Below are 19,167 nucleotides of genomic sequence, written 5' to 3' on the forward strand. Positions count from 1 at the left end.
ATTGTAAATCGGAAGGCATCAACTCATGGTGCATATGGATAAAAATAGTTCCGCATTTACTGAAAATACTTTTATTTAATAATAATTTCTGTTACTATTTTAATGATTTGAAGAAAAAAAAGTGTTATGTTTCGTCATTTCAAAATGGTAAACCGGAAGTATATTCGCTAATCGGCTCGGATAAAATCGGAAATTTTCCCCGACGAATAAAAGTTTTTTTTTTTAATAAGGTAATATTTACTTTTTAATATTTAAAAACACAGTTAAACGATAAAGTTAACCCATTCGCAACAGTTTTTTCGTATGCATATTTGAATTAAATTTGAACACGCATCTGAGGAAGGGGTGAAATATTGTTATACGGAACCGCCAGTAGACTGCACTGACAACAATTAAGATTGTAACAAAAAAAAAAAAACTTTAAACGATATTAATAGGTGGAAACTTTCAAAGTCCTTACTTGTCTTAATTTACTTTAGTTCGTGTTCATCTGTTACACATCGGCTTTTTCTGTTTTTTTTTATTCTTTTATTTATTTTCTTTTATTTATTTTATTTTTTTTGCAAGGAGGTTTCACCGTCCTCGCACATACCTGATATTCCTAAATGGTCACCAAACCTGGTATTGGCCAAGTTCAACATTAATTAACTTAAGTGTCAATATGATCATCCCATTTTTTTTTGGGGGGGGTGCATTAATTTTATACATTTTATATCTACATTTTATAATGTAATGAAATATCCACTTACATCGCTTGAATTAAATAAGCATTAGTCCTTGAGAAAATAATTTTAACTACAGAAAACTGTCACTCACCGCTTTTTTATGTTATATATATATATATATATATATATGTATATATATATATATATTTATTAGACTTTTCAGCCCGCTAAAACAGTACAACAATTATGAATAATTTGTCTTACCTTTATTTCTCTGACTCCTCTTGGACAAATAACAAAGTCAATATCACAAAGCTGTTTTCTACATTGTTGCGTTAACTGAATACGCCCAGGCTGTAAAAGAGTAAAAATGTTATATTTTTTTCAAACTAATATATAAAGAAAAGTCAGTCGGTTTTTCTAGTTTACGCCTAAAATTTGGCAAATCGATATTTAATTCAGTCTAGCCAGTGACTCAATGAAATTTTCAGCTTAACTGTCCTATATAAAATCATTTCTCTTTTTAAAATTCTTGATATATTTATAGATTGAAAGTTTTGGAAACTATTCATCATCATCATCATCATCATCATCATCATCATCATCATCATCATCATCATCATCAGTTTAGCATCTGTTTGGCGGACTAATGGACAACTTTTAGATATTGACTTCTAAACTAACCTATCTCTGGCCACATCTTTATTTATCCCTCTTTCTCTCAAATCAATCCTTATCATTCCTTCCATGTTCTCCTTGCCTTCTCTTATCAACTAACCCTATTACTTAAGCTTTTCTACATCTGTTAGCCCCAAAATTCTCGTGTACTCTTTTAATATGACCAAACCAACATAGTACCTTGTTCTACAGATCTTTCTATACTTTCCAGATTAAATCTTCCTCTGAGGTCACCAAATTTAAGCATGTCTTTAAGACTCACATTACACATCTCTCCTTCTTATATCATTTCCCTGCATGCAACGTGTGTCCTCAACTCTAACTGGCCAGGTTTAACTTCTATATATAATCACACTACATACACATTCATAATAAATTCTTCCATTGGTCGACAGGGTAACATTTGTATGCATGCAGTGCCCCTGCTGTTTTTTTAACAGCATCGGCGACCAGTGCTCTTCAAATTATAGAGCCATGGTAAGCTCGGGAAGACAAGTAAAGACGGTAGTTTCCGATTGCTTTCTGTCTTCATTTAGGGGTCTATCTTTCTTGGGAGTTAAATACCCCCAGATACCAACTTGGAAATTTCTATGACTTACATACAACACTTAGCCTTCCCAAGATGGTCACCCATCTGATATTAGCCAGGCTCATTGTTACTTAACTTTGGTGATCTGGTGAGAACCGGTGTGTCAACGTGATTGGGCCATATCACTTAGCTGGTTAGTAATGATAGAAGTTCACTGAAATTATTCCATCCTCTCCTAACTCTTACAATAACATTAGCTCCTCTTTGTGCTCCAGTGCTATAAAACTTCTGAATGACCTCAATAGTTTCTATCTACTTATACGTTTTCCACATCTGAGTTATCATCCATCTCCATTGCCTTAAATTTCTTGCACACAAACTGGTTATTATCTTGCAACCTACCTGTTATTCCAATGTTTAAAAGTATTACAAATACTAAGTTGCATCTGTCTCCCTTTCTATAAACTGAGAATTTTCATCTGTTCCAACACTACGACCACTGATTATTACTTTGGTTTTGGTAGCATTCACTTCCAGATATTTACTTTCCTTTAAGTCTTTCACTTAAGAAGTAGATCTACCATTGCTTCACATGTAGGTACTAAATTATCAACATGAGAACCCATACAAAACTCCCTGCACAATTCTTCTAAGACACAAATGAAAAGTAACAGACTCAATACAAAACCTTGATGTACTTCCACTTAAAGCTGTAACTAAATGTGCTGTTAATTCTAACAGAATTTTGAGCATTTACCGTACATTGTTTGGAGGAATCAAGGTCTGAAAAGGAATTGATAACCAGTGGTTGTAGTGTTGGAAAATACTCTGAAAGTTGAAACTTTTCCTGATCAGTTTGTGGAAAAAAGAATCAGGTTCAAACTCAATTTTTTGTGATACTTGTGAGCATTGGATACACAAGAAGTGCAGTTGAATTACATGTAGCTTGAGAAAGGATAATTAACTTATATAAAAGCAGCATAAGATGATGCAGCATCTCTTCTTGGGAACCATGCAAAACTCCCTGCACAACTCTTCTAAGACACACATCAAAAGCAACAGACGCAGTACAGAACCTGACGTACTTCCGATTTAAAATTAAAGCTGCAACTAAATGTGGTGTTAATTCTAACACAACTGTGAACATTTCTGTACATTGCTTGAACAACTTTCACCAACCACTTGCTTTGAACAAATAAGTAAAGATTAAAACATCATTATCTTAACAGAAATTAACTATTGTTTTATAAATGTTTAATTTCATTAAAAGTGTAATAGTTACATTAAACTTTATAAATCGTATTACAAAACAAAATATACAAAATAAATAAAAAAGAAAACAAAAATAAAAGTTAAGTTTTCCGGGCAACGCCAGTTGGTATGGCTGTTTTGTTTTACAGCATACACACCCTTTTTTCAGGTTAGTTAATACTGAATCCAGTCAGTTAGGAAAGAAAAGGTTTTATTCTTTAAGTTCTTTATATATTCACATACATATTCATGATGTTTTGCTTGGTTGGTTTGTTTTACGATGTGTCAACCCTTTTGGTGTTATTTAATGCCAAATCCAGTAATTTTGGAAAAAAATTTTTTATGCTTCAAGTTTATTACAGGTAGTACGATAAAAGTGTTGCCCTAAAGAAAACAACACTCCAGCTTTATTTTAAAACTTTTATTGAAAAAAATCAATTCAGGTAACTTGATTATGTAGTAAAACTGACATCTATTCAATGTAGCCGCCTTCAACCTCAATCACCACCTCGATACAGGCCTAGAATTGGAAGCATGCCTTTTCCACAAGCGCCGGCGGGAGCTTGGCGATTACTCAGCGATGGCGGCGATCAGGTTGGCTTTGGTATTGTGGGAGGTCATGTTGGTGATGTTCTCAGCGAATGACCAAACGAAGTAGTCTAGTGGGTTCAGGTCTGAAAAGGGGGTGGGCAGTGAGAGAAGGGTACAAAGATATAGCATTCCTTCTGAAGCCAAGCCTGGGTTTCTTTGGATTTGTGGGTCGATGCCGAGTCCTGCAGCCACATTCAAGGTCTGTCAGCTGCACCAGGGTATCACCACACTGTTCAGCACATCCAGACACACTTTTGAGTTGAATTTCAAGCCGACTTCAATGATGTGAAGTTGCATGATATGGCCCTCACTTGAAATCATACCAAAGACCATAACTATGGCCAGAAACTTTGTTTTCATCACTCTGAGCATGTCTCTGTTATTCATGGCAATCCAGCGATGCATTTTGAGGGTGCTGGCAATGGTCCTGTTGTCAGAACTTGGATCGGTGGAAAGCATGAGTTGTACAGCAGCACATCCCTGATCTTGCTTGTTGAACATTGTGTCACTTTTAGACATGATAGAAGGCTCCTATCGTTTTGGGGATTTGCACACAACTGGTCAACTAATAAATGATCTGCAACAAAAAAAAGAAAACTGGTTTTCATCAAACGGAAATGGAATCATATTGTCTTTTATAGAGCGACAATTTTATCATTCCACCTCGTAAGATGTGCCGTCAATAAGTTTCCAGACTTTTTGTACAGACATTTAAAATTGTCGTAGACTCTTGAAAATTAAGTATCTTATTGCTATACATCTTACGAAATTACTGACTAATTTTTATGATTTCAGGATCAAATGAACAACTACAGCAGGAATTGGAATACACCCTACTAAAGCCTGATTGTTACAGCTGGTGAATTTCAAAAAGGACACTTTAGAAGAACAATATTCAATAAAATTCTGTCTTAAACTTGGAAAAAATACCACAGAAACGTATAGAATGCTTTAGACTGCTTTTGGACCATCTTGCATTAATCAAGCATCAATTTTTGAGTGGCATAGAAGATTCAAAGGAATCTGTGAGGGATGATGAGAGGTATGGGAAGAGTAAGGAAGTCAGAACACCAGAGTTGATTGGCCAAATAAAGAATTTCATGGATAAGGACCGTCGTACGTCTATAGAGACAATTACTGCACAGTTTGATGTTAGTGTGGGAACTGTATACACAACTATTCGCGAGGAACTGAAGATGCAGAAGATTTGCATGAAGTTTGTCTCAAGGATGCTCAGAGAAGATCAGACTATTTGACCATGATGGACATCAAGACAGTTCTTTGCCTTCTCTACAGTCCAGACCTTGCTCTCTGTGACTTTTGGTTATTCCTTAAGCTCATGGAAAACCTTAGAAGCTGTCGTTATGAGACAATTGAGGAGATGAAAGAGGCTGTGATGAGGGTCATTGACATGCTCACACAAGAGAACTTTCATGAGGCCTTCCAGAAGTTGTTGAAATGATGCAACAAACGCGTTGCAGCCGGAGGGGATTATTTCGAAGGGGACTAGAGTTTTTTGTGTACTATCAATAAAAGTGCCCATACAAAAAAGTTTGGAATTTTTTTTTTTGTTTGACTTTGCAGAACCTAACATAGAAAGAAAAAAAAAAACAATAACATCAATGTTGTGCATTTTAGGTCAGGAAACCAGCATCTTTGAACAAACTGGCCTGGTAACACCATATGGGCAATGCTGGATAGGTACACCTAGTAGTTAATAAAATCATCAACATTTTATTTTCTTGTGATTTTCTTTTTATGTTTATCTTTCAGCTTATTCTTGTCGTAAGTGCATACAGCTGCTACTCCCATTATAAGAAAAACAGCCCTGTTAGTTTTTGCTGACCTACTTCCTGTTTGAAGCAAAACGGGATATCTCTTTCTGCTAATTAATCTTTAGTTTCTGTCATGTCTTTTCCAGCAGTTGCTTGTGGTCACGTCGGGGTCACCACTTGTGGCAAAAGACGAGTATAGAGGTTAGTCCTTTTTAGTACAAAACAAGCACAAAAATAGGCAACGAAAAAACAATGACAACCACAAGAATTTACTTAAATATAAACCAGCCAATAAATGATGTTTTCTCTTAAATAGCGGTCTTGAATGCCAGACAAAAATGTTCTCTCTTTTATCGCGCATGTGACAAATCACGCTCAATCCTCTATGCTGCCAGACTCCAGTCCATCACTTCTTGAAAAAATGTATTTGGTTAATTCCTATTTCAGTTACGTAAATTATTATAATTGAAAGAACACACAGAATGCCAACTTTCGGTATTCCCAGGAAGCTGGATTATTTTCTCCCTTTTCTTCTCTTCACCGACATCAGGGAAAACATTTGCTCTTAATATCAGCAGCAGTAGTTTTTCTTTCTTCTCTTCACCGACAAAAAAAAAAAAAAAAAAAAAAAAAAAAAAACGAGAGATAAACCGACACCTGTCCAAAATACATGTGGACGAAGTAACATCCAAAAGTAACTGATCTTCAAGCAAAAATCTCTATTTTATTTATTTATTTATTTGCGTTTTCTTAATAGTAAACCCTTGTACTTCCTGCTTGCTATCGTTTCACAAAGAGTACTCTTGATATGCTTGAAATATTAATTAAAAATTATAAACATTTGTGATAACTTTGCAAAAATGTAACATCTTTCTACTTTGTTCATACACATAATATTTCAACTAATATTCATTTAAAATAATTTCCACTTTTTAGTCTTACTATACATTGTTATTGAGCTTATCTGCTATTCCACCAGAATTGGAATTCCTACACAACAGTTCGTCCGCGACCGGTTTATTCTACCCGATTCTTTTCTCCAGGTAAGGAATGACCAACGAAAATTTCAATTTCTTTATTTCTTGTTAATTAGTTTTGATACTGGTGCAGTTTGTGACCCATGCTATAACTGACATTTTCTGGATGTTTACGTAAACAGTTTGAAGATGCCGAATAAAAACCACCCGGCGTCCAAACCAACACGAAGTGACATTGTCTAACAGGAAAAATAAGAAAACGACATTTAAAGCAAAAAAAAAAAAGTCACTGTATGTAAAATTTTATGAAAATAATTTTCTTTTTTTTGATGAAGAAAATATAATGATAAAACTATTATAACTTTTTTGTTTTAACAAGAAAGTTAAGGTTTATTTGATTACAAGCTGTCCACTCAATACCCTTAAATATAATATTTTAATTCATGCAAATTGCGTATGTATTATAATAGAAGCAATCCTTTATTGGATATTATATATATTACTAGTCTGGGTACCTGGCGTTGCCCGGGTGTTTGTATGTGTGTGTTGAGCAAAAAAAAAAAAATGAATAAAATAACTAATAACAGAACCTACTTTGGATAATCATGACCTTCGGATCGAAATCCAACAATTCTAGATTCTGCACGCGACCAACCTTTCCTTGCAGAAAGCACATGACAATCATGGCTGCTTATGCCTTACACTCTGCGTCACTTACGCCACTGCAGCTTTGTTAGTTTCATACAAAAATGTAATATTTAAAAAAATAAACAAAGGAAGAAAAATGATTGCTACCAAACTATGGTAGTCCATCCTTGAAGCTGTATTCACAGTGTCTCCAAATAAACAATACTGATAATTCTTCAAGCCGACAACACCAGATACAACGCTGCCATAGTCCATTCCTAGGAATAAAATAAGACAATTATTAAATTTCTCAATTTTTGAGACAAGGATTTATAGTTTTATCATTTGGATTATTTGGACTACTGTTCTCATGTTGAGTGTTATTTTTACAACGTTTCAGCAAATGTAACTGCCGGACTTCATCAGCTGTATCTTGTTGAACTCAGGAATCCATTATTCGACATTTATGCTGATGATACCATTCTCTATTCTGGTGTGATTTCTCACCGATCTCCTTCGGATCAGTTGAAATATGCAGCTAATCTAGAAGTTTACCTGGCTTCAGTTTTGGATCGTAGCACAATATGACTTGTTTCATTTAACCCTCTTAAGACTCAGCTCATGTCTTTTAATTTGAAGCGTGTCCCGAGTTCGGCAGAAAGATTCCTGGGTTTGACAATATACACCTGGAGAAGGTCGAAGGTGACATCGGCCGAAACGTAAAAATAACACTGAAAGTGAGACCGGTAGTCCGAGTAATCTAAATAATACAAAGACGATAATGATTTAAATATTACATCATGATATTAAGTAATCAATTTCTTAAAAATTGTTATACCGGCCTTTCTATGCATAAGGGAAATCACACCGGTTATATACTATATATATATATAGTGCCAGTAATGTCTACACCGGTGAGAAGGAGCGACGGTACTCCACTGCCTAGCTGAGCGCTAGTCAGTTATACCCGTATTCCTACCTTTGTACCTATGATGTTAATACACTTCGTTGCGACACAACAAAACTATTTCTATATTAATAAAATTATAATAACATTTATCGTGTCTGTGTATAGGCACACACGTTTCTCTATGTGATATTATTTTTTATTTTCTATTTATGGATTATTTATGGAATATCATATTGATGACGAGTATGAAAAACCCTACGGACAAGGAATTATGACAGTTTAATGCCTATTATTGATATTTTAATCTAATTAGGAATATAGGTTTAAGGAAAATATGTTACAATTAATTGGTATAAAAAAAAAAAAATGACTTTCGTCATTACATACCAATTTCCAAACTGATTTCTTTACCAAGGACTTTCCTGCTGTATTTTTCGCAGGACTGGATAAGTTCAAGCGCGCATTTTGCAGCCTCGTTAGGGTGATTCAGTTCACCATCGAGTCCTGTGGCCAAAAGTAATAAACCATCATTTTCTTTGGTTTCCACCTAAAAAAGGATATAATGATATGGTGTAATGATTATTGTATATAACGACACAGTGTAATGATTATTGTATATAATGACCTAATGTAATGATTATTGTATATAATAGCATGGTGCAATGACTATTGTATATAATAACAACGTGTAATGATTATTGTATATAATAACATTGTGTAATGATTATTGTACATAATGAAATGTTATAATGATTATTGTATATAATGACAATGTGTAATGATTATTGTATATAATGACCTAATGTAATGATTATTGTATATAATAACAACGTGTGATTATTATCGTATATAATAACAACGTGTGATTATTATCGTATATAATAACAATGTGTGATTATTATCGTATATAATGACATGGTGTAATGATTATTGTATATAATGACATCGTGTAATGATTATTGTATATAATGACATGGTGTAATGATTACTGTATATAATAACATAGTGTAATGATTATTGTATATAATAACAATGCGTAATGATTATTGTGTATAATGACAATGTGTAATGATTATTGTATATAATGACAATGTGTAATGATTATTGTATATAATGACAATGCATAATGATTATTGTATATAATGACAATGCGTAATGATTATTGTATATAATGACAATGCGTAATGATTATTGTATATAATGACATGGTGTAATGATTATTGTATATAATGACAATGTGTAATGATTATTGTATATAATAACAATGCGTAATGATTATTGTATATAATGACAATGTGTAATGATTATTGTATATAATGACAATGTGTAATGATTATTGTATATAATAACAATGCGTAATGATTATTGTGTATAATGAAAATGTGTAATGATTATTGTGTATAATAACAATGTGTAATGATTATTGTATATAATAACAATGCGTAATGATTATTGTGTATAATGACAATGTGTAATGATTATTGTATATAATGACAATGTGTGATGATTATTGTATATAATAACAATGCGTAATGATTATTGTGTATAATGACAATGTGTAATGATTATTGTGTATAATGACAATGTGTGATGATTATTGTATATAATAACAATGTGTAATGATTATTGTGTATAATGACAATGTGTAATGATTATTGTGTATAATGACAATGTGTGATGATTATTGTATATAATGACAATGTGTAATGATTATTGTATATAATGACAATGTGTAATGACTATTGTATATAATAACAACGTGTAATGATTATTGTATATAATAGCATGGTGCAATGACTATTGTATATAATAACAACGTGTAATGATTATTGTATATAATAACATTGTGTAATGATTATTGTATATAATAACAACGTGTAATGATTATTGTATATAATAACATTGTGTAATGATTATTGTACATAATGAAATGTTATAATGATTATTGTATATAATGACGTAGTCTAATGATTATTGTATATAATGACCTAATGTAATGATTATTGTATATAATAACAACGTGTGATTATTATCGTATATAATAACAACGTGTGATTATTATCGTATATAATAACAATGTGTGATTATTATCGTATATAATGACATGGTGTAATGATTATTGTATATAATGACATCGTGTAATGATTATTGTATATAATGACATGGTGTAATGATTATTGTATATAATAACATAGTGTAATGATTATTGTATATAATAACAATGCGTAATGATTATTGTGTATAATGACAATGTGTAATGATTATTGTATATAATGACAATGCGTAATGATTATTGTATATAATGACAATGCATAATGATTATTGTATATAATGACAATGCGTAATGATTATTGTATATAATGACAATGCGTAATGATTATTGTATATAATGACATGGTGTAATGATTATTGTATATAATGACAATGTGTAATGATTATTGTATATAATAACAATGCGTAATGATTATTGTGTATAATGACAATGTGTAATGATTATTGTATATAATGACAATGCGTAATGATTATTGTATATAATAACAATGCGTAATGATTATTGTGTATAATGACAATGTGTAATGATTATTGTGTATAATAACAATGTGTAATGATTATTGTATATAATAACAATGCGTAATGATTATTGTGTATAATGACAATGTGTAATGATTATTGTATATAATGACAATGTGTAATGATTATTGTATATAATGACAATGTGTGATGATTATTGTATATAATGACAATGTGTAATGATTATTGTATATAATGACAATGTGTGATGATTATTGTATATAATGACAATGTGTAATGATTATTGTATATAATGACAATGTGTAATGATTATTGTATATAATGACAATGTGTGATGATTATTGTATATAATGACAATGTGTAATGATTATTGTATATAATGACAATGTGTAATGATTATTGTATATAATGACAATGTGTAATGATTATTGTATATAATGACAATGTGTAATGATTATTGTATATAATGACAATGTGTAATGATTATTGTATATAATGACAATGTGTAATTATTATTGTATATAATGACAATGTGTAATGATTATTGTATATAATAACAATGTGTAATGATTATTGTATATAATGACAATGTGTAATGATTATTGTATATAATGACAATGTGTGATGATCATTGTATATAATGACAATGTGTAATGATTATTGTATATAATGACAATGTGTAATGATTATTGTATATAATAACAATGTGTAATGATTATTGTATATAATGACAATGTGTAACGATTATTGTATATAATGACAATGTGTAATGATTATTGTATATAATGACAATGTGTGATGATTATTGTATATAATGACAATGTGTAATGATTATTGTATATAATGACAATGTGTAATGATTATTGTATATAATGACAATGTGTAATGATTATTGTATATAATGACAATGTGTAATGATTATTGTATATAATGACAATATGTAATGATTATTGTATATAATGACATGTTGCTATGATTAGATTCTATCTGTTTCCATCTACTAAAATGATTGCAAAAATTCCCCTCTGGACCAAATTATGGTAGGTTTTCAATGACAAATGCCACATACACATTTATTATGTCTAAACTATCACTCACCATCTTATTTTTACAAAAAACTTACTAAAACATTTCGCTTTAAGTTACACAAATAAATAGTCGTAACTCTGGTAATGTTAACATTCATTGCAAATGCAGTTTCTTCGTTTGTTACAGCGTCGTAAATTATGCCATTGCAATATTTAGATCAACGTTATTTACATATTGGTACAGTAAAAAAAAATTCGTCACAGATTCCTTTTTATCATGTTCGGTTTCAGCGTCCTAAACTATGCGATGATAACAGGAACCTATCTCTTAGTAAACGAATACAAAACTGTTGTCTGTACCCGAGTATTAACAGAAAACCAACAAACCAACGATATTTTCATTATATGAAAGCATTTACACATTTCCTTTGATTTAACAGTAAGTGTTATGGCACGGTTCTTAAAAAATATTACGAACTAACATTATTTCCATTTGATGAAAACATTTACAAAATAAGCTGTGACAACTATTTAGTTTTTTTTTTATTTTGTAAACATCTGTTATGGTAGCGTTTTTAAAACGTTTGTCATTAACATTAAAAAAAAATGTAGCAGCTTAATGCCTATGATGTTTTTATTTTTAAAAAATATCGTTCAATCGAGCATCCGAACATAAGATGAAAATATAAACGAATCGCTTAATAATAAACAGTTGTAGTAGCCCACTACATAACAGTGGCACCTAGATTGGGATGATTAGGCAAACAAACCAATAATTATTTTTCGATTTTGGAGCATCTTCTAAACACTTATACGATTCTATTTTCTTTTTGGGTTTGGTTTTCCTTTGCTTTTTGGGAGGGGGCGGTTTGGATTCTATTTTTCTGCCTTTTTTATTATTTAATACTGGTGTGGATGCTTCGTTTCTTGACACACTAATAATTCATAAAAACTATTTCTTTTTATATAAAATCCCTTTTTTTACACTCAAAGCCTACATTACACCCATAAAAATTCCCGGTTTCATTAATTTTGGTTCAGTTTGTATCTGACTACATTTACGACAATTTAAAAATTGTTTTTATATGTCTAAGAATTTACGCCACTAAAGTATAAATTTCCCCTTCATTACATTGCCTACAGATAGACTTATTTGTTATATATATATATATATATATATATATATATATATATATATATATATATATATATATATATATATATATATTACTATAATTGTTTGTTTTTGTTCTCTTTTCAGGATTCATTTTCGACAATACTCATACATTAACTTTTCTTTGTTTTTTTGTGTTTTTAGGTAATTTTTTTTATCTTACCTCCTCCAACACAATTTCTTTTACACTGATGACTTCTATAGGTTTTAGACTATGTTGAATAAGATAATCTCTTTTAACTTTGGCAGAGACAAGTAGTTTTCGAGATATAATGACATGAATTATGCACTGTAATTCACTATTCTACACTATCGTCATAAACAAGTTTATCTCTCTCAGCACGACACTGCCACTCCCACCCCAATTTCTTTTTGGGTTTATAGGCTTTGCGGGTGGGCATGCTGACAACATATATCAAGGTTAAACTTGGGGCAAATACTTTGACAATCCCGCCTCTCATAAATTGGGGTGTCTATTCCAAAAGGCATTCTTACCATGGGGAGGTTAATCGTATCTATTCCATACGATGTTCTTAACATGGGGACGTTAGGGGTTTCTATTCCGAAAGCCGTTCTTAACATTAGGACATTGGAGATGGGCCACCAACATCAACAACAACCGTAGTTTAATTTTTGACGAGGGGGTGGGAGGATGCTTCCACCAGGCAACGCCAGATAACAGACCCTGCGTTCCTGATGTTTTCTTTCAATTCTTACAGGGTTTGGGGTTTGACGTTTCGAGGTCTGTCAGCTCGCGGAACGAAATAAGGGAGTTAAAATGAAATCCGGAGATTATGCAATCTGTCATAAATAAGGTTTTGGAAAGAGCAGAAATATCCGAAGTTGAAAATGGGCAACCTACAAAATAAAGATTGTTTGAATTTTGCATTTTTCTTAAAATTTCCCAATGCCTTAGTCAGATTGTGTTAAAATTCCAGAAAGATATCATCAAAAATAAAGAATCTATTTAAGTTCAAACCCCTACAGTGACTTTTTGGACACCCTGTATATTTAAAAAGTATATGATTGGAGATCTCTGTTAAATACATTGGTAAAAAGGATCCAAAGTGCGCATGATCAGAAGAATTGAAACAGGTTTCAAAAAACATAATAAAAAAAGAACTGTGTGTTAGCACATTGCAATCCGCAGAGGAAAATTATTGTAGCAGCAGCAGATACTAGTAATGAGGAACTTGGTGCTGTACTGCTGTACTGCTGTACTGCTCCACAAATTCAAGAATGGATATACAAAGCCAATAGTATATGCCTCAAGAATGTTAGTGTTCACAGAACAAAATTACAGTCAAATCGAAAAAGATAATTTAGCAATAATTTATGCTGCAAAAAATTTCACAGGTTTTTATACGGACGAGAATTTATTTTACAAACAGAGTACAAAACCACTGATAACAATATTGGGTTAAAAAACAAATTATACTAACTCACACCGCAAATCTTGAATTATAATTTTAATCGATACTTCTATTGAATTATAATTTTAAAATAGAATTTGTACCTTCAAAAACACGAGAAGGCAACTATGCTATGCTAATCCTGACTGGAGTAGTTCTTTACCGGAAAAAGCTTGTAGCAACAGCAGCAGCACCAGCGACACTTTGTGGATTACTAGTTGTGGTTACAACAATCAAGTGTTAAATTCGACACTCTGCTGCCAAAACCTCGCTACACCAAAAACTCAACGCTATGCTGTCAAAACTGTAGTGGACTGGTGGATATATTATATATCTCCCAGTCGTACAAAATAGGAAAAATGAATTGTTTTGAGGAAGAAACGAACAACGTGTTAAATTGAAATAAACGAACTAGAATTTATTTCATGAAGAAACAAATGAAAGAAAAGGGTACAGCACGTGTTTAGTTTGGCGCGCGTCTCTCGCCGTTAGCTGGTGAGAGGGAAAGTCTATTGTTGTAGAGAGAGAGAGAGAGAGAGAGAGAGAATGAGAGAGAGAGAGAGAGAGAGAGTCAATCCAGGCCATGGAGAGAGAAAGTGTCTAACGTGTACGTACTGTCTGTTGGCTCTTGCTCCACACATAGTAGCAGGGGGACATGAGGCGCGCGGGAGCGATTGGTCCGTCGACTGCCCAGGTCGGAAGCCGAATCGAAAAAAAGGAAACAGCTCAGGTCTCTTGCTTTTGTAGTTATTTCCGGTGGTCTTTTGCGCATGTGTGGATTTTCTTTAAAGGGAAGTGACGTTGTCCATGTGTGCGTACGTGTGCGCGTATGTGTGCATACATGTGTGTACGTTAGCGTGTGTGCGTGTGTATGCACATGAATGTGAATGTATGTACGTGAACGTGAATATATGTACGTGTGTGTACGTGCGCACGTACGTTTGTGTGCGCGTATGTGTATGACAAGAAAAGTGGCTTGAGATGTGAACGCGTGTTTTGTGTGAGACTAGAAAGGGCTCGCACAAAACTCAACTCTAGAACACGGCGCACTGATGACAACACTTGCTACTCTGACATCCAAATCCAAAATCAACCCAGTCTCTGAATTAGATGATTAGATGAAAATATCGCAAGCATATAAAGAGAAAAGGCAGTAATTGTTTTGTTTTTTTGTGTCATTCTTTTTGTTTGCATAGAACTCTATAGACTGCACACAAACAGGTTTGTACGAAGTTTTTAAGTGTTTAATTATAGAAGAGCAACTTATTTTGTCTTTCGTAGCATTTCAGACCACACTACTTTAAATATCTCTTGCTTAGAAGCTCCAAGCTGATTGGCGTAGATATAAAACTTACAATCCAGCTCGGCCAATCAGACGCCATCTCTCAAGCGAGCTGAGCACGTGACTAAATAGATAAAAAGGTTAAACCAAGACATCTCGCTCTCTTTCGTTCGTGATTCTGGGCTGATAACACACGTCTCTCTTGGGGCGTTGCCTGTTAGCCCTAGTCGACGAGGGGACAAAGAATCTATCGTAAAATTAACGAACACACAGACACACAGCCTTTAACCCTTTAACTTTCTTTCTAATATAAAAAAACAAAAACAAAAACAATGAATACTGACTCTTAGTAACTTTTAAGGAACATAATTTGTATAATTGAGTGGAGAAGTTTTGATTACAATTTTAGACCCACGTAACACGTGACCCTTAATTACTGAACTCTGACCTCTTTAATATCTCAGCTAAAGAATTCTCCCTGTTCTAAAATATTCACGAACATTCTATTATTTCTATTGCTGTAATCTTCTATTTAAGAATAGATCCCATAAAATATCTCTTTTGTGAATGTATGCGTCTGAATTCTTTATTTTGCTTTGTTTTATTGTATTAAATTTGATTGTAAACCCTGTAAACCTTTTTCAATGAAAATATTTCTCTAAACTGACTCATCTCAAATAAAAACCCCGAAACATAATCCTCGCAAAATGTGACGTCTTCCCAAAATAGAAATTCCCTAAACAAGTGACTCCTAAAAATGGCGACCCCCCCCCAAATGGACGCATTCTCTAAAAGCTTCTATTCATTTTTTTATTTTATTTTATTTTTTTTTTTTTTTTGCTTGGAACAACTACATTTTTCTATTTCAAGAATAGTCAAGAGTTTCCAATTTTTATTGATTGATAAAATGGGATTGGGAAAACGGACCGTCGAATTTGAAATAAACTAAACCCAGCAGATACTTTTCAATGCCCACTAGGACATTTTTTTTTCCTTTTTTCCTTTTCAAACAAGGTGTATTGTCATTTGCCCGTGAAGGACTACTAATCAACATCATGTCTATGAGATATCTTTTTGCATTAAATTTAAACCTTTGTATGTTTGTACAATGAGGAAAGGGAAGAAGTTATTAGAGTAGAAGGCTTTCCAGAATCTATGGACCTCAACAGTGAACCGGGTGGGATTTTACTGCCTGTCGGGGTAGTCAGGAGTATGTACATCAAGGAAACACGAGTGCTATGCGTTCATCAGAGCATATTCAAATAAAGTACTTGTAAAACAGATACAGTGGTACAACATTCCGGTGATGGAACAGGGAGTCGAAGCTTGGCTGATAATGCAGAACATATTAGATTAGAGACTCTTTTTTGGAACCTGTCTAAGAATGAGAGACTAGTAGTAGATGCACCAGCTCAAATATGGCAACAATAATCTATGCAGAGGCGAATGGTGGCTTTGTAGGGATATAAGATACTCCTTGGTGTGAGTAATTTTTTAGCATGTTTGCGGGAGCTCATCTTATTTACAGCAGTCTTAACAATGTCTCAATGTAATTGCTCCAATTCATGTTGCATGTTAATATTAAGCCGAAGAGTTTGAACGATTAGATAGGATGTCATTAGCCACAGCAATCAGTGATTGATATCATTCGAATAATGTTAGAATGGTTAAAGAATATGTTTTTATTGTATTTGGGTAAAAAAGTTTATGCGTACCTTAAAGATCTTATGTTCCTCGATAATTTTGTCAAGCCATTCGAAGATTTCGCAAATATTCTTCATGAAATCTCTTGTGCTGTTTGCTTTGGAGATATCGACAAATCGGCTGTATCGCGTTATTGAGCAGAACATAAGAGTCACTCCATCAATTATCTAGAAAGAAAAAAAAAATATGAATTGAATATTTTCTTTCAAGGTAAACCACAATCAAATCAGGTTTCACAGAAATAACCACAGGTAAATGTTTTATATCAAAATAACAATTTTAGATACTGATCCAGAAATTGGTTCAACTCCACATCGGTATCTTCCGGCAGTTTACGGGAAGCGGCTGGAAAACTTATGAGAAAAATTCAACATAAACATTGCCAAACGAGAAATTAAAAATGTTGAAAACGATTGACTTCTGCTTTCTGTATAGTGTAAGTCCTTTTTTTTTTTTTTTTTTTTTTTTTACTCATGTTCACCCCTAACAAGACATATCGCCACTTGAACATAAGGAGCTACTATTTAGGACGGTGCCTAAGAAAGATTAATTAGATGTTAGTTTACATTACATTTAAATTTAAACTTCTGTATATCAGTTAAATCAGGGAAGCAGGTAGGAGGAAGGGAATTCCAAAGTCTAGCTGTTCTAGGGAAGAAACTATTAAAGTAGAACATTTTTTGGCATTTAGGGACCTCAACAGTTAAGGGGTGAGATTTTGTTGCTAAACAGGTTTATCGGGTATATGTACGCCGAAGGGGAACAAATGCAACGAGTTCATCAGAGCACATTCCATTAAAATATTTTTAAAACAGGCACAGAAATGCAACATTTCGGCGATGAGACAGAGGTTGAAACTTAGTTGACAAAGTGGGACCTATTAGATTGAAAACTCTTTTTTGAGCCCTATCAAATAGAAAGAGGCTAATGGTAGATGCACCAGCCAAGATGTGACAACAATACTTCACGCTTGAGCGAATGGTGGCCTTGTAGAGGTACAGGATACTCTCAGGTGTCAGTAGCCCGATTGAGGGAACCCACCTTCTTTGCAGTAGCCTTCGCAAGTCTTACAAAGTCTTGCCTGTGTATACTGAGGAAAAGTCCCTTCTGATTAATATTTACATAATTCCAATTTATTTTTAAATCACTACACACAAATAAATAAATAAATAAATAAAATAAAAAATAACTAGTCTTTACTTTGAAATGCTTCGTTTTTGGAATGGTTTTATTTTTAATAACATCACTGACGATACCCTCTAGGAAAAAGACTTTTGATGTGCGTATATTTGAACCTTAGAATTAAAAAATATTTTTAGTTTTTACTTTGAATTTTTTTTCTCCGATTTTATACAATAAAGATATATTGAAAAAAAATTACATAAAACATAATCTTTATTTTTAAATCATTTTGTGTAATATTTTATAATAAAAACATATCGTTTAGTCTTTATACTGAAATTCATTTTAAAGTTTACATGAAAAATATTAAAAAGATTTAAAAGTAAAAACTACTTTAAAGTAAACTTCAAAAATATATTTTCCAAATAAAGACTAGCTTTTTATGTAGAGTTTAAAATTAAACTGGAATTATTTAAGCATGTGGTGACTCCAGCGGAGACGTTTAATGGGTTTAATAGTTAAATAGATTTCATTTACAAGCTCAAAGCTGGTTGGCGCAGGCACACAGCTTATCTCCCGACTTGCCCAATCATCGTCATGTCTCAGGCGAGTTGAGCAATGTTTCTAATGAATAAATTTGTTTTGTTAAAAAAACGAAAAAATGGAAGCAACTATGAACAAAAGGTATTTTTTGTTTAGTTTACCGACCTCTCGGGATTCACCTTTAATTCGTCGATCTCTAAAGGTTTTCAGGTACGTTGAGAATGAATATCGCATTCATTTTTGGTGCAAACAAGTAGTTATCCATATTTGAAGACATTCAGTATCCAATGTAATCACTATTGTTTTTGCTGGCGGCCATCTTGTTTCTCATTTAGGGGAAAACGCCAAAAAAAAAAAAAAGCCAAAA

The 19,167-nt window shown here is 32.7% G+C and overlaps 1 protein-coding gene across 2 annotated transcripts in view; it reads right to left on the bottom strand.

The window, feature by feature from the left end:
- Positions 1 to 19,167, bottom strand: part of LOC145292971 (soluble guanylate cyclase 88E-like) — a 233,096-nt gene that overhangs the window by 95,479 nt on the left and 118,450 nt on the right. For both annotated transcript variants that reach the window (XM_080139206.1, XM_080139205.1), the window contains 4 exons: positions 17,147 to 17,302; positions 8,391 to 8,550; positions 7,262 to 7,371; positions 930 to 1,019 (listed from right to left, as the gene is read on the bottom strand). In XM_080139206.1, coding sequence (XP_079995332.1) covers positions 930 to 1,019; positions 7,262 to 7,371; positions 8,391 to 8,550; positions 17,147 to 17,302 — 516 coding nt within the window. The remainder of the gene's footprint in view (positions 1 to 929; positions 1,020 to 7,261; positions 7,372 to 8,390; positions 8,551 to 17,146; positions 17,303 to 19,167) is intronic.

Source organism: Euprymna scolopes, chromosome 14 (assembly GCF_053919585.1).
Source record: "Euprymna scolopes isolate OS-2025 chromosome 14, ASM5391958v1, whole genome shotgun sequence".
Lineage (NCBI taxonomy): Eukaryota > Metazoa > Mollusca > Cephalopoda > Sepiida > Sepiolidae > Euprymna > Euprymna scolopes.